Below are 17040 nucleotides of genomic sequence, written 5' to 3' on the forward strand. Positions count from 1 at the left end.
TTTTTAAAAACAAGAATATCTCTGCTGCTTAGTTCCCAAGAAGAGGTAGATCAGTTCAGACATCTGATGAGCATCCTCTATAGAATAAGCCCTGCACTAAGTGAAAGATTTAAACTGAAGAAAGTAGGGAAAACCACTAGGCCATTCAGGTATGACCTAAACCAAATCCCTTACAATTATACAATGGAAGTGACAGATTCAAGGGATTAGATCTGATTGAGTGTCTGAAGAACTATGGACAAAGGTTTCTAACATTGTACATGAGGTGGTGATCTAAACCATCCCCAAGAAGAAGAAATACAAAAAGGCAAAATGGTTGTCTGAGGAAGTCTTACATATTGCTGAGAAAAGAAGAGAAGATAAAGGCAAAGGAGGAAAGGAAAGATATATCCATCTGAATGCAGGGTTCCAAGGAACAGCAAGGAGAGATGAGAAAGCCTTCCTCAGTTGATCAATGCAAAGAAATAGAGGAAAACACGAACAGAAGATGGTGTTCAAGTGATTCACTCAATTTGACAATAAATTTAGAAAACTCAGCAGTGGCCACGGGACTGGAAGAGGTTAGTTTTCATTCCAATCAAAAGGAGGGCAGTGCCAAAGAATGTTTAAACTACTGCACAACTGCAGTTGTTTCACACGCTAGCAAAGTAAGGCTCAAAATTCTCCAAGCTAGGCTCCAACAGTACGTGAACTATAAACTTACAGATGTACAAGCTGGATGGAGAAAATGCAGAGAAACCAGAGATCAAACTGCCAGCATCTGTTGGATCACAGAAAAAGCAAAGAAATTTCAGAAGAACATTTACTTCTGCTTCATTGTCTATGCTAAAGTCTTTGACTGTGTGGATCATAGAAAACTGTGGAAAATTCTTAAAAGAGATGGCAATACCAGACCACCTGACCTGCCTCCTGAGAAACCGGTACGCAGGACAAGAAGCAACAGTTAGAACGAGACATGGAACAATGAACTGGTTCAAAACTGGGAAAGGAGTATGTCAAGGCTGTATATTGACACCCTGCTTATTTAACTTACATACAGAGTACATCATGCAAAAAGCCAGGTTGGATGAAGCACAAGCTGGAATCAAGGTTGCCGGGAGAAACATCAATAACCTCAGATATGCAGATAACACCACCCTCATGGCATAAAATGAAAAGAAATTAAGGAGCCTTTTGAGGAAGGTGAAAGAAGACAACGAAAAAGTTGGGTTAAAACTCAACATTCAAAAAATGAAGACCATGGCATCGCGCCCCAGAATTTCATGGCTAACACATGGGGAAACAATGTAAACAGTGACAGAGTTTATTTTCTTGGGCTCCAAAATCACTGCGGACAGTGACTGCAGCCATGAAATTAAAAGATACTTGCTCCTCGGAAGAAAAGATAGGACAAACCTAGTCAGCGTATTAAAAAGCAATGACACCACTTTGCCGACAAAGGTCTAGTCAAAGCTGTGGTTTTCTCAGTAGTCATGAATGGATATTGAGACCATAAAGAAGGCTGAGTGTCAAAGGATTGATGCTTTCAAACTGTAGTGCTGGAAAAGACTTGAGAGCCCCTTTGACAGTAAGATCAAAACAGTCAATCCTAAAGGAATTCAACCCCTAATAATCATTGGAAGGACTGATGTTGAAGCTCCAATACATTGGTCACTTGATGCGAAGAACTGACTCATTGGAAAAGACCGTGATGCTGGGAAAGATTGAAGGCAGGAGGAGAAGAGGACAACAGAGGATGAGATGGTTGGATGGCATCACTGACTCAACAGACATGAGTTTGAGCAAACTCTGGGTGATTGCAAAGGGCAGGGAAGCCTGACGTGCTACAGTCCATGGAGTTGCAAAGAGACAGACATGACTGAGCAACTGGACAACAACAAAGTAAAAGGAATTTAAATGAATTAACTCTATAGCACCAGCAGTGTTTGAAATGTGTGCATGTGTGCTTAGCTGCTCGGTTCTGTCCAATTCTTTGTGACACTATGGACTGTAGCCTGCCAGGCTTCTCTGTCTGTGGGATTCTCCAGGCAAGAATATTTGGAGTAGGTTGCCATTCCCTTCTCCAGGAAATCTTCCAGATCCAGGGATCAAAGAATCCGCCTGCAGTGCAGGAGACCTGGGTTTAACATCTGTGCTTCCAGGGAAGCCTGTTTGAAATAGTACTGTCAAATCTGTCAGTCGTATCTATATTAACTATGCTGGACAAATGAAAAGTATGCACCAATTTCACTTATATGTACATAAATCTACAACCTCTTCAACTTTAAAAAGTAAATTATTTCACTTCTCTCAAATATATTTTATACTGCTTACCAGAAAACACCTGATTTATTCACTTAACAAATACTGAATATTTATTGAATGCATATATGGCACTGTTCCACATTCTGGCAATGAAAGAGGCAAAACTCCCCACCTTACTTATATCACTCACTTGCCAGAAAGTGAAAGTTGCTCAGTCATGTCCAACTCTTTGCAACCCCACGGACTATACAGTCTATGGAATTCTCCAGGCCAGAATACTGGAGTGGGTAGACTTTCCCTTCTCCAGGGGATCTCCCAACCCAGGGATCAAACCCAGGTGTCCCGCATTGCAGGTGGATTCTTTACCTGCTGAGCCACAAGAGAAGACCAAGAATACTGGAGTGGGTAGCCTATCCCTTCTCCAAGAGATCTTCCCAACCCAGGAATCGAACTGGGGTCTCCTATACCGCAAACAGATTCTTTACCAACTAAGCTATCAGGAAAGAGGGAGATATAAATAAATATACTGTTTGTTAAATTATAAGTAATATGAAGAAAAATAAATATGGAAAGAAAAGTACAAGCAAAAAGGAGTGTGAACAAAGGGCATGGAATATGTTACAATTTTACACAGATCAGGAAGAAATCAAGAAGACATTTGAGCAAAAGCCTAAAGGAGGTAAAAGATTCAGTCACAGTAAATGCAAACTAAAAAGGTCCTAAGGAAGAAGTAGGCCTGGTATGTTCAAGAAAAAGAGGCCAAGGAACTTCCCTGGTGGTCCAGGGGCTAAGACTCCCGTGCTCCCAGTGCAAGGGGCCCCAAGTCTGGTCCCTGGTTAGGGAACTAAATCCCACATGCAGCAACCAAAGATCCTGTGTACTGCAACTAAGATTCAGCATAGCCAAAGAAATATTTAAAAAAAGAAAAAGAAAAAAAGGGACACCGGTCAAAATGGCTGGAGCAGAATGAGCAAAGGAAAGGCAGACAATTCGAGACCAAAACTAGATCATCTGTGCTCTGCATGCAATTTTAAAGATTCTGGTTCTTACACTGAGACGTCCCTAAGTTTTTAACAGAACAGTGATATCGTTTGATTTAGATTTTTAAAAGCTCATTCTGGCTGCTATTCCAAGACTAGCTGAAAGACTACTGCTATAATCTAAGTAAGGGATAATGATGACTTGGACCAGGATGGCAGCAGGAGAGGTAGTGAAGAGTAGTCAGATCCAGGAATACAAAGATAGAACTACCTGTTATTGCAAAAGAGAAGGCAATGGGGATACTAAGGGTTTTCGTTTCAGTGTTAAAAAGTTGGAGCTGTCGTTTACTGATAGAGGAATGGCTACAAGAGAAGCTATGTTCAGATACTGTGGTAGGCTGAATAGTGGCCCTTTCACAGATGATCACATCCTAATCCCTGGAATCTGTGAATATGCTACCTGACGTGGCAAAAGGGACTTTGCAAATGAAAAGTTAAGATCCTGAGACGGCAAGGTTATGCTGCTGCTGCTAAACTGCTTCAGTCGTGTCCAACTCTGTGTGACCCCACAGACAGCAGCCCACCAGACTCCCCCGTCCCTGGGATTCTCCAGACAAGAACACTGGAGTGGGTTGCCATTTCCTTCTCCAATGCATGAAAGTGAAGTCGCTCAGTCATGTCTGACTCTTAGCGACCCCATGGACTGCAGCCCACCTTCTCCGGAAGGTTATGTGACTGGATCCAATGTAATCACAAGGACATTATAAGAGGAAGAGAGGATCAGGATCAGAGAAGGCAACAGGGCAAAAGAAGCAAGAGAAAAAGAAGGGGAAGTAATGATGGAAGCAGGGGGACAGTAAGAGATGTGAAAATGGAAGCAGGGTCTGAACGATGTCACTGCTACCTTGGGAACCGAAAGAGGGCCACGGACTAAAGCCTCGTAAAGCTGGAAAAGGTAAGGAAACGGACTCCTCCCTACAGCTTCCAGAATGAAACACAGCTCTTGTGACCCATTTCAGACTTCTGACCTCCAGAACTATTAAATAATAAGTTCTTGGTACTTTAAAATGCTAAATTTTGGTAATTTGTTATAGCAGCAATAGGAAATTAATGCATATGCAACAGTTTAAGTATTTAGAAATTTAAAACTACATATAATAGAATTTTTGTATAATAAATTTTCATCTGACTTTGAAAATAGTACCTTTTAAAACCACATAAGGTTGTACACTCAAGAGGTATAGTGTCAAGTTAAACACCTTAGCATTTAAAATAAATTTCTTCATCCATCTACTTCAAAATAAGAGCAACTATGTGTGTGTGTGTGTATTAGTCACTCAGTCGTGTCCAACTCTTTGTGACACCATGAACTATAGCCCACCTGGCTCTTCTGTTCATGGTGTTCTCCAGGCAAGAATACTGGAGTGTGTTGCCAGTTTCTTCTTCAGGGAATCTTCCCAACCTAGGGATTGAATCCCATTTTCCTGCATTGTGGGCTTCCCTTGTGGCTCAGCTGGTAAAGAATCTGCCTACAATGCGGGAGACCTGGGTTCGATCCCTGGATTGGGAAAATCCCCTGGAGAAAGGAAAGGCTACCCACTCCAGTATTCTGGCCCGGATAGATTCTTTACCGTCTGAGCCATCAGGGAAGCCCAAGAGTGACAATGGTCTTAAACTAAATCATAGTATTTTGTCATGTGTAATCTGAAGACTCAGCTCTGAACCTCTGAACTTTGAAGAATTTGTTACCTTGATAGATATTTACTCTAGAAGGTCTAACTCATGTAAATTCCTTCATCTTGGCAAATTGCTGGAAATGCTGAAAGTTACGGTGGTTACCTTGTAAATCAAGATATAACCATAAACTGGGTAAGAGAAGGTGCCTGGCTGATTTTCATATTTATCAAAAGAGGGCATGAGGTGTAGAAAGTCAAGAAGTATCACTCTAAAGCAATTGAGTTTGGAGACAAAGTACTTTAACCCAGGACATCCGTAAGTATTCACAGTTTGTCACACTTTCCAGAAAATTTAAATGAACTACTTATGCGTCTGTGAATGTGAAATATAACTTTACATAATGTAGTTTAGTTGTAAAAGCTATGAAATTCTGCTTAACTAGAAAAATTCAACCATAATACAGTTGCAGCACAATAAGACAAATGAAATTAGCATGGAAGAAATCTAGCATCTCATCCTATCAAAAATCTCAAAAAAAAAAAAAAGTAACCCTTATAAGACATGCTCCCAAAAGAGCTGTGTAAAAAAAAAAAAAAATGACAAAAATAAATCATGTAAGTCTTCAATATACATCAATAATGATAAACCATGTTTCACTGATTGTAGTATGAACAGTTTTTCATATTTTCACATTACCAAAATTGAAACGCATCATGAGGGTTAAGTAGCAGTATTTTAAGTGTTTAAGTGGCAATGTTCATTAAGTTAGTGGCAGATGATATAGAGCATCTTAAAAATTGACAGCCTTAAATTTGATTAGACATCTACTGTTTTAGCTGTATTATCTCACTGAATATCTACAACTACCCTATGAAATAGCTGATATAATTCCAACATCTTACAGATTAACAACTGAGACAGACAGGTTAATTTCTCAGTCACACGGCCACTAAAATTATCTTTACTATGTACAACATTATTTAATTGGCAAAATTATAATTTAAAATAACCTACCTCATATTTTCAGGGTTTGGTAGCTATTTTAATGCTCTCAATATGAAAAGAAATTTAGGTTTTTAAAATAACAATGCATTCAGCCTTTATAAAGTCCTTTTGCATACACAAATAAAGCACATAGCATAGTAGCAGTTAATATACAATATATACCTGTTTGACCAAGCTTAATGATTATAGCAAATTCCTAGACATTAGTTTAAATCCATTTCTTGCAAAACAAGGTTATGTAACTCAGAATGCACATCACCTCACTAATCAAACTTCCTTTAAGTGCAGATTTTTACAAAACCCATAGTACAATAAAACAATGTCATTTACCTTATTAAGACTGAAAATAAAATGAGCATCTCAAAAGATGCAGGAAAAAAGCAAATAACAAAATATGAAATCAATCCTGATTTTAAAAGATATTCTGAGCAAACTAAGAGAACTTCCCGCACCTGATAAAGGACATACATGAAAACTTACAGCTAATAACATAGTTAACCGTGAAAGACTAGCCACTTTCCCTCTAAGACTGAGAACAAGTGAAGGATATGAGCTCTCACCACACCTGTTCAACATCATATTGGAGGTCCCAGCCAGTGCCATAAGGCAAGAAAGAAAAATAAAGACTGAAAAGGAAGAAATAAAACTAGCTTCATTTGCTGGTAACATGATTACCTACATTTAAAAAATTCCAAAGAATCTTCAAAAAAAAAAGCTACTATGTTTAACATGTAAATTTAGCAAGGTCACAGAATAAAAGGGCAATATACAAGTCAGTCCGATTTCTATACACTAGCAATGAACAACTGCAAAACAAGATTTTATAAAACATAACTATTACAGTATAATAATCATTAAATAATTAGGGATATTGAAGATAATGTGCAAAATCAGTATTCTAATCACTAAAATGACTAGATAAATCAAAGAATACTTAAATAAATAGAAATACCAAGTCCACAGATTGGAGGACTCAGTACTGTCAAAAGTGTAAATTGCCCCAAAATATCTACAGATTCAGTGCAATTCCATTAAAATCCCAGCAGGTTTGCAGAAATCAACAAACTGATTCTAAAACATATACTGAGAAACCAAAGAACCTAGAAAAGCGAAAACAAATCTGATAAAGAACAAACTGTAAGATTCATACCACCTGATTTCAAGACTTACTACAGAGCTACAATGTGATATAGACCAAGTATATATACTGATATGTATGTATTAAAGGAACAAAATGGAGTTCAAAATATACCCGAACACATATGGTCAACTGATTTCAACAAGATGCCAAGGGAATAGAATGGAGAAAACAATCTTTTCCTCAAATGGTTCCTAAGCAATTAGATAACAATTTGCAAAAACCAAACCTTGACATACTTCACTTCCTGTAGATAAATTAATTTTAAGTGGATCATATATTTAACTGTAAGATCAGAAACTACAAAATGTCTAGGAAAAAAATAGAAATCTTCATGACTTTAGATCAGGCAAAAGTATTAACCAAAAAAGAAGCTGATATATCGGCTTCAAATATATAAAACTTATGCTCTGTTAAAGACACTTAAAATGCAAAGACACAAACTAGGAGAAATTATTTGCAAAATATGTATCTAATAAGTATTTGTACACAGAATACATTAAAAAAATTCTCAAAACAATTAAAAAAAATTTTAAACAGATGAAAGATCTGGACACACATCTCACCAAAGATGATATAAAGATGGTAAATAAACACAAGAAAAAATGCTTGACATCATTAGTCATTGAGAAAACACAAAACAAAACAAATGGGACAACACTAACACCTATCACAATAGCTAAAATTTTAAAACCTGACAAAACCAAGTACTGACAAGGAAGAAGAATGACTGATACTTTGCTGGCAAGAATGCAAAATAGTACCATTATTTTGGAAAAGAGTTCGGCACTTTAAAGTTAAACATCTGTTTACCATATAACCCTATAAAACCAGTATTACAAATATTTGCTGTCAAGCAAAGCAAGGGGAGACTTGACAGACCTGCTCCAGCCCTAACAAGGTCTTATTAGATTCAGAAAGCTGGGTACTTACATAAAGAATAAAGAATAAGTAGCAAAAGTTGAGGTCCCTGTGCAGAGCCACACCAAAACACAAGGGGCCATATGATTACAGCATGGATGGCATAACCCTGTGGTGAGGGAGGAATCAATGCCATACTACAGCAAGAAGTTTTATAGCCACAGCTGTGCCCTAAAAGGATGCAACAGAAAGCCTCATCTCATCAGTACCAGGAGTTGATGAGAAACTGTATCATGTGGGAGACCAGGAAATGAGAGAAAGAAGCCTACTAGGAGCTCCTCCCAAGCTTCACAAGCACACCGGGTGCTCTGGCAAGAGTCAGATCACCTGCACTTCAAGCCTTCCATATGTGACCTAGGTGGACACACGCTAGGCCATCAGGGGGCCACCGTGGAGTCAATTCCTTAAATTCACCCAAGTGAGGTAAAGACCTATGTCTCACCAAAAACCATTTGCAGATGTTTATCACTATCATCATCACTGGCTAAAACTAGAAAAAATTTATATCATGGTGGTTATATAAGTTTGTCAAAATTCACAGCCTTTATACCTAAAACAGGTGAATTGTATTCAATGCGTATTACACTTCAATAAACCTAACTTTAAAAAAATCAAATTGAAAAATATGTATTACAAATGATTCAAGATGAAGCTGTTTTGTAGTCCAAAATTTCTATATCTAAGTATGTTACTTATATATGAATAAAAAGGAAAACTCTATTCCCTACAAGGTAATGACTATTTAGTAATGTGAAGAGAATATAAATGCTGCTTACAGTATTTAATAGGGACAAACCTGCAAGGCAAGTTTAGAGGTAATTACATCCAGTCTATAAAACTATTCAGTGCAATCTCTAGTATATGGCAGCATGTATTTCTGACATTCAGTGACTATTAGTGTCTACAACATCCTATGGCTAATGAAAGGATATAAAAAATAATTTTAAGATATAAATCTATCCTCTGGAAGCTTCATACCTGGACAAGGAACACAGAATAAATGAAAAATTCAAAGTAAGTGTCATTCCATTTGCTACTTCATTAAGCAAGTCTATTAACAATTCTCATAAATATTCAACCATAAGCTATTAAAGGGGCGTCCCTAGTGGCTCAGCTGGTAAAGAATCTGCCTGCAATGCAGGAGACCTGGGTTCAAGCCCTGGGTTGGAAAAATCCCTGGAGAAGGGAAAGGCTACCCACTCCTGTATTCTGGCCTGGAGAATTCCATGGACTAAATAGTCCATGGGGTCGCAAAGAGTTGGACATGAGTGAGCAACTTTCACTTTATAAGCTATTAGAAGTCTGCAAATAATCTAAATATAATTTTCAATATACTTCTCTTTATACACATCGCCACTGCATGTTATTAAAATTCTTTACATTTTAAAACCTAAGTAACAATCCAAAGGATCTCACCATCAAAAATATCTCCTCTATATATCCTACACATAAGTATGTCTATTTGGTTATAAACTATTCTGTGGCAGACGGCTTCTCAGATGGCTCAGTGGTAGAACCCATCACCTGCCGATGCAAGAGACATGGGTAATCCCTGGGTTGGGAAGATCCCCTGAAGAAGGATATGGCAACCCACTCCAGTATGCTTGACTGGGAAATCCCATGAGCAGAGGAGCACGGCAGGCTACAATTCATGGGTTGCAAAAGTGTCAGACACAACTTAGCAACTCAACAACAGATTCTCTGGGAGATGAAAGAAGACCCTGAATGAAGCAAATTTACCACACATTATACATTACACACCTCAATCTAGGGAAATTCGAACTCCCTGATTCAGCCTGATGTTCACCTACGTGGTTCACCCCTCTCTGTGGAGGTAAAAGACAAAAGAAAAGGATGTAAACATCAGTCCTCAAATTTCTACTCTGCCTCCTCTTTCATTCTAGGCACTTTTAAGATTTCTCTATTTGTAAGAACAGACAGAAGTTAAACACATAAATACAAACCTCCTTTCTGTGTACTCTATGACCACTCATAAAAGACAAAGTCATGACTAGCACCATTAAAGTTTCTATTTAAAGCAAGGTATAACACACCCTAATATTCACTGCAACACTGTTTACAGTAGCCAAGACATGGAAGCAACCTAAATGTCTATCGACAGAGGGATGGATAAAGATGTGGTAAATACATACAATGCAATGTTACTCAGCCACTAAAAAAGAATGGAATAGCGCCATCTGCAGCAACGTGGATGGACCTAGAGGTTGTCATACTGAGTGAAGTCAGTCAGACAGAGAAGGAGAAATATGACATCCTTTGTATGTGCAATCTAAAGAGAAATTATACAAATGAACTTAAAAAACAGAGACTCACAGACTTAAGAAAACAAACTTTGGTTGGTGACAGGAAAAGATTGGGGGAAAAGAACAGTTAGGGAGTTTGGGATGGACACGTACACGCTGCTATATTTTAAAAGGATAACCAACAAGGACCTACTGTATAGCCCATGAAACTCTGCTCAATGTTATGTGGCAACCTGGATGGGATGAGAGTTTAGGGGAGAATGGATACATGTATGACTGATTCCCTTCACTGTTCACCTGTGATTATCACAACACTGCTATACCCCAATACAAAATAAAAAGTTTAAAAAATATGTATAAAGGTAATAAAGAACATGAACCTAATATTTTAAAAATATATGATACACATGTATATAAAAAGATTTAAAATTATAAATCCCAACTATATACTCAAAATGATAAGGTAATTTTACGTTTCTTCCTTCTTAAAAGACGTTATTTTGCCAACAAAAGTCCATTTAGTCAAAGCTATGGTTTTTCCAGTAGTCTTGCATGGATGTCAGAGTTGGACTATAAAGAAAGCTGATCACCAAAGAATTGATGCTTTTGAACTGTGGTGTTGGAGAAGACTCTTGAGAGTCCCTTGGACAGTAAGGAGATCCAACCAGTCCATCCTAAAGGAAATCAGTCCTGAATATTCATTGGAAAGACTGAGGCTAAAGCTGAAACTCCTAATACTTTGGCCACCTGATGCGAAGAACTCATTGGAAAAGATCCTGATGCTGGGAAAGATTGAAGGCGGGAAGAGAAAGGGACGACAGACAGTAAGATGGTTGGATGGCATCACCAATTCAATCAACATGAGTTTGAGTAGGCTCCAGGAGTTGGTGATAGACAGGGAGGCCTGGCATTCAGCAGTCCATGCAGTGACAAAGAGCTGGACACAACTGAGGGACTGAACTGAATAATTTTTCAACAATGAGCATGGTTTTTATTAAGAATTTAAAATATTTGTATCATTTCAGTAACCACTTTTTAACAAAACTAACTGCTGCTGCTGCTGCTAAGTCACTTCAGTCGTGTCCGACTCTGTGTGACCCCATAGACGGAAGCCCACCAGGCTCCCCCATCCCTGGGATTCTCCAGGCAAGAACACTGGAGTGGGTTGCCATCTCCTTCTCCAATGTGTGAAAGTGAAAAGTGAAAGTGAAGTCGCTCAGCCGTGTCCGACCCATAGTAAGCTATAATTCTATTATCCCCTTATAAACCTTCCCTGCAATTTTTAACGAATCCTGAGTATCCTTGTCGACAGAGGAAAACGAATGACATCTTTCCTGTTAATTCAAAACAAAGAAATATTTCAGATAAAACAAAGTAAATTCTCAGTTTCTATTCTTTTGAGCAAAGCTATTTTATTGGATGACTTTGTTCTTAATCCAAGTAATGAACAATGGGATTTTACTATGCATCTACGAAGAACTGATGCTTTTGAACTGTGGTGCTGGAGAAGACTCTTGAGAGTCCCTTGGACTGCAAGGAGATCCAACCAGTCCATTCTAGAGGAGATCAGTCCTGGGTGTTCATTGGAAGGACTGATGCTAAAACTGAAACTCCAATACTTTGGCCACCTCATGCGACAAGCTGACTCACTGGAAAAGACTCTGATGCTGGGAGGGATTGGGGGCAGGAGGAGACAGGGACGACAGAGAATGAGATGGCTGGATGGCATCACCAACTCAATGGACATAAGTTTGAGTGAACTCCGAGAGTTGGTGTTGGACAGGGAGGCCTGGCGTGCTGTGATTCATGGGGTCGCAGAGTCGGACACGACTGAGTGACTGAACTGAAATGAACTGATGTGAATTATCACTCACAAAAAGCAGTAACTTTTTTTATCTAACAAAAGGAAAAATATAAAAATGAACAAGTTGGTTTTCCAGATTTACCTTAGCGAAGTAAAAATGTAATCTTATTTCATCTACCAAAACATTAAAGCAATCCATATTATTATAATGTTCTTCATTTATAAACATGTAGATCCAAGTTAATCAAAACGTTTTAAAAGTTTCTGGACACTTACTAGATTAGGAATCAATGTTTATAAATGAAGGAAAAAAACATAAGTGTTATATATCTCCAAAAAATTAAACAGTAACTAAAATCCTTTTTTACGTGAAAGAAATAATCAGGAAAAGAGGAAATTGTGGTTAAGAACTTTTCTTCATCACATTTTAGAAAAATATTTTGACAATCACTTTTCACTAGAGGTTGAAACAAAACAAAATCATCTAATTTTTTACTAAAGATGATTTTTAAATTTATAATGTAAACTAGGCTAGTAACCTTGAAAACTACCACTTAAACCCTTCGGTAGATTTTGTGTGTGTTAATACAGGCACTATTTGATCACTCTTAATGCCAAAAGATAACATTTCTAAAGGACATTTTCATATGACAGGAACAATTTAAACAGTATGCCTTTTCAGAAGGACAACACCATTTTTCTTCCTTTCCTCCATTTTTACACTAAATGTAATCCATATTTAGAATATTCTTATCTATCTTATTTTTATATTCCCATGCATAAAACCAGGCATTTAAGGACACTGAGCAAAGAACCTTATCATGTTACCTACCAATAAATTTGTCTTTTTCCTGCCTTACAGGCAAAAACTGTCCTTGCACAAAACAAAATAAGTGTCAGGTGAGTGAACTTGAGCTAGTGGTTAGGACATGTTTTTATAAAAAGGCTAAACTGACCATCGGATCACTAACTGACTTGCATCTATTGCAGGGTCACAGGCTTCATCAGAACCCCTGCTGGTCAGTTCGAGGGTTACAAGAAGAGCCAGCCAAATGTGCAGCTGAGTCAGCACAAATCCAATATCACCATGTTCTATTTATCAACTTTACAAACAAATCATGTACGAGCTGTCGTCTGTCGAGAGAACGCCAATAATATACCCACTGTATCCTAATAGCATCTATTTTAGGTTCTAAATTGAAGAAACAAGGTATTTTAAAATCCAAATCCATTTCTATTAATCAGCACTTATATTCTGAATTTTAAAATACCACTGCATTAAATTCTGAGTCCCACTGCTAAGACAAATGATGGCAGCAACATTCTTCTCTTTTGAACCGGAAGGAATGTAGTGATGACAATTGTTGATCCCTTTACTCTCTCAGCTTTATAAATTCAGGTACTTTCACCTTTATGTAACAACCGCAACCTAAGAGGAACTATACCTTCAAATTACAATAAAAATTATCTTCCAAAGAGAAGTTCTTTTAAAAAAAATTATTAGTGATAACTGCAACCCAATCACTTTTCCACCGTTTCTCTTCTGAGACCTGTAACTCTTTCCCATATGTTGCACAAGGGATTGTAATGACTACTTCAGTCCTTTTAATTTGCCTCTCCTGCTGCTGCTGCTGCTGCTCAGTCACTTCAGTCGTGTCCGACTCTGTGACCCCATAGACGGAAGCCCACCAGGCTTCCCCGTCCCTGGGATTCTCCAGGCAAGAACACTGGAGTGGGTTGCCATTTCCTTCTCCAATGTGTGAAAGGGAAAAGTGAAAGTGAAGTCGCTCAGTCGTGTCCGACCCTTAGCGACCCCACGGACTGCAGCCTACCAGGCTCCTCCATCCATGGGATTTTCTAGGCAAGAGTACTGGAGTGGCTTGCCAGTGCCTTCTCCGTTGCCTCTCCTAGAGACTGTGAATTTCCAGAGTGAGGATAGCATAGTTTCCTCCAGTTTTCTTCCCACCTGCAGCCCATTAAGAATATAAACTGACACTCAAAATGGTATTCATATGCTACAGATCAGCCTTCCCACTAACTATACTATCAAATTCTGTAGACACTAGGTACCTATCAAATCTTAACAATGCCAGGCCGTATTAGACTTTCAAATATATTTAGCGAAAACTGAGCATCTCAACCTTTTACTCTCTCCTACCACACTCAGTATCAGCAAAGTACCCCATGAATATGGACAACTGTACTGTCTGTCTGTATGAACCTTTGACCCAAGACACACTCTATCTTTTCCTATTGGCCATACTTTCAACTGCCTCTTTGGAGGGAAAAGCCTTGGATTATGTCTGATTCATTCTCCAGAACAAATATTCCATACAAGAAAATACAGTGCTCAGGATATGTCTAATCAAGTAATATCTTACAATACTATCCTTGATTAACCATGTGATCCTGACAAAATTTATGAACCTATAAATTTTAACACCTATTTTTTTCTTTGGTTCACACCAAGACTTGAGAATGCTTCCCAATATAGCTGATGTTAGGAAAGATGCCTGGAGAGATGGAGGTGGAAGGAAAAAGGCCATATAGTGAAGGAACAATTTAACATATTGCTTCCATTTCCACCTATATCCCAAGAGAATTTAAATGGGAAGGGAAAGATGGAAGTAGAACCTATGATTCAGAATAAGCTATAGTGATAACAAAAGATGCTGACTTTGCAAACTGTGCATCTTAAGCTATCGTTTCCATTTTTTTTAAAAAGAATTGTTCTTAATCCACATAATCTTGCTTCTTCCAGAGGCAGCTCAATTTCATCTCACCCAATATCCCCCGCCTTCATACAGAAACATACAGTGCTACCACTGAGTCCCGATGCCAAACCAACAATCACAGGAAAATTTAAACCGTGAGAATTATTTCCCATTTCTCTCTGAAAGATAATCACAAAAATTTTCCCTGCAGGCAAATTAGCTATTTCTAACGGGCTTGGAGGAGGGTGGCGGGAGGGAACAGACCATTATCATGCAGCTTCTCATTCTCCTTAGAGAAGAAAACTGGCATTAACTTCCAACAAGGGGGACAGCTGCTCTTATACTGTATCCCCAGTTAGAACCTAAAAACAAGCCAAAAAAAGCCACGCTGATCTTTTGATGCATTCAAATGAATAGAAAGCTAAGGCATTTTACTTTGCAGCAATACAGCGCCTCAAAAACCCTCCAGCGATTGCGGGGTGGGGGCGACCCATCAAACCCCAAACCCTCGCCATATGGGGGAGTAGGATTCTGTCAAATAGAAAATGCCACTCTCCGCCTCCTCCGCCATCGCGAAAACTGACGGGCGCCCATTGCGGAGGCGGCCGAGGGAAGAAGAGAGGAGGCGGGGACACACGCGCACGCACACACACCCCGCACCGAGAACTGACTCACGGCTTTTGAAAAATGCTTGAAAGCTACAATCTCCTCCAACCGGAGAATTCGCCCCCGTTCTCCCGCTCCCACCCGGCTCCTCCGCCCGCACGGGGGCTCAGCGGCGCGGTGTCCCCGCTGCGGCCTCGGCCCCGCGCGCCCCACGCCCCCAGGCGCGCGGCCCCCGGGCCGGGCGGCCCCCACGCGCCGCGCCGCAGCCGGAGGCCCAGCACGCCGCGGCCGGGAGAGGCGTCGCACCTGGATGTAGTTGTTCTCGCAGTAGTCGGCCACCCGCTCCAGATTCGTGTAACTGTCGAAGAGGGCCCGGCGGCCCCCCGGGATCTCCTCCTCCAGCAGCATCTGCAGCTCCGCCATCTTCACATCCTCCTCCTCCGGCAGACCGCAGAGGCAGCGGCAGCGGCGGCGCCAGGGAAACCCGCGACTAGGAGAGGAGGAGCCGAGGCGGCGGCGGCGGCAACCCGGGAGGAGCGAGAAACGCCCCCCGCGCGCGCGCGCGCTCGCGACAGGGGAGGGGGCCGCGCAGCGGGGGCGGGGCGCGAGCCGCGGGACTCGGAGGACGGTCACCGCGGCGACGGCCGGCCCGGCGCGCGCACGCGCGCTCCTCTCCCTCCACCCCCGGGAGCCCGAAAAAGGTTCCCACCCTTGGTCGCGCCGCTCGCCCCTCCCCCACATCCGGCGTCTCCTAGCGACCGCGGGAGTGGGGGCCGGGATGCGCGCGGGAGTCGGGCGCGCGGTTAACCCTTCGGCCCCCGCAGGATGCGTGGCTGGGGCCGTGCACCCCGCGGCCTTTGTTAGTCCGGCGTGACCGCCCACCCGGCTCTGCGGTCTTCCCGCCCGCTTCTCCAGCGACTCTCCTCGGCGTTATCCTCAACCTGGGGCCCAACCCTATGGTAGTGGGCCTGAGGGATAATATAGCCCCACTGAACTCCCATGCAGCTTTAAGTGCGCCCCACTTTTTTTTCTTCATCTTTGACCGTATTCATCCTCTTTGGATAAATAAATTTCAGTTTCCTAATCCCAAATTTCCTGCCCTCCAGCTTCTTTGCACCTGTTTGCCGATTAACACAGTTTCCCCTGCCAGGTTAACCTCGGTTCTTTTCTCCTTTGCCCATCCTCTGGCCCTCAGTTTTTTCCACTTGCTCTATGCTACTCTTCTTCAGTGACGATCTTTTTTATCATTTCTCTGAGTCTATCAACTTTTTTCCTCATCTGCTAAGGATTTAGTTTCAAAAACGATTTTGCTGGTACTTTCCTTCTTCACGGGGCTATTACACGGATAAAATAAAAGTTTAGAACAGTCTTTGGGACTCTGTGGGAGAGGGTGAAGGTGGAATGATTGGGGAGAATGGAATTGTAGCATGTATATTATCATAAGTGACCAGTCCAGGTTCGACGCATAAATTTTCCTCTGTTCATTTCTTTGCATTTGTGCTTTTTTAATAAAAATACTTTTAACTGTAAAGAAAAAAAAATTATAAAAAAATAAATAAATAAATTTTGAGAAAGTCACAAAAAAAATAAAATAAAATAAAATAATTTAAAAAATAATAATAAATAAAAGTTTATGTGAAAGCACCTTGGAAAACGTTAAATGCCACAAAAATTCAAGGTAGATCAT

At 40.3% G+C, this 17040-nt stretch overlaps 1 protein-coding gene across 8 annotated transcripts in view; it reads right to left on the reverse strand.

Annotated features, from left to right (window-relative positions):
* The window catches only part of ABI2 (abl interactor 2), a 107237-nt gene extending 90961 nt beyond the window's left edge, over positions 1-16276 (reverse strand). Inside the window, exon 1 of one of the 8 annotated variants that reach the window (XM_088828203.1) lies at positions 15660-16276. In XM_088828203.1, the coding sequence (XP_088684329.1) occupies positions 15660-16094 (435 nt within the window). In that variant the 5' untranslated portion in view covers positions 16095-16276. The remainder of the gene's footprint in view (positions 1-15659) is intronic. The other 7 variants (XM_088828206.1, XM_088828208.1, XM_088828205.1 and 4 more) reach the window with 7 other exon arrangements.
* Between the last annotated feature and the right edge of the window lie 764 nt (positions 16277-17040).

This window comes from Moschus berezovskii, chromosome 2, assembly GCF_049115385.1.
Source record: "Moschus berezovskii isolate FMDL1 chromosome 2, NW_MosBer_1.0, whole genome shotgun sequence".
Taxonomy (NCBI): Eukaryota; Metazoa; Chordata; class Mammalia; order Artiodactyla; family Moschidae; genus Moschus; species Moschus berezovskii.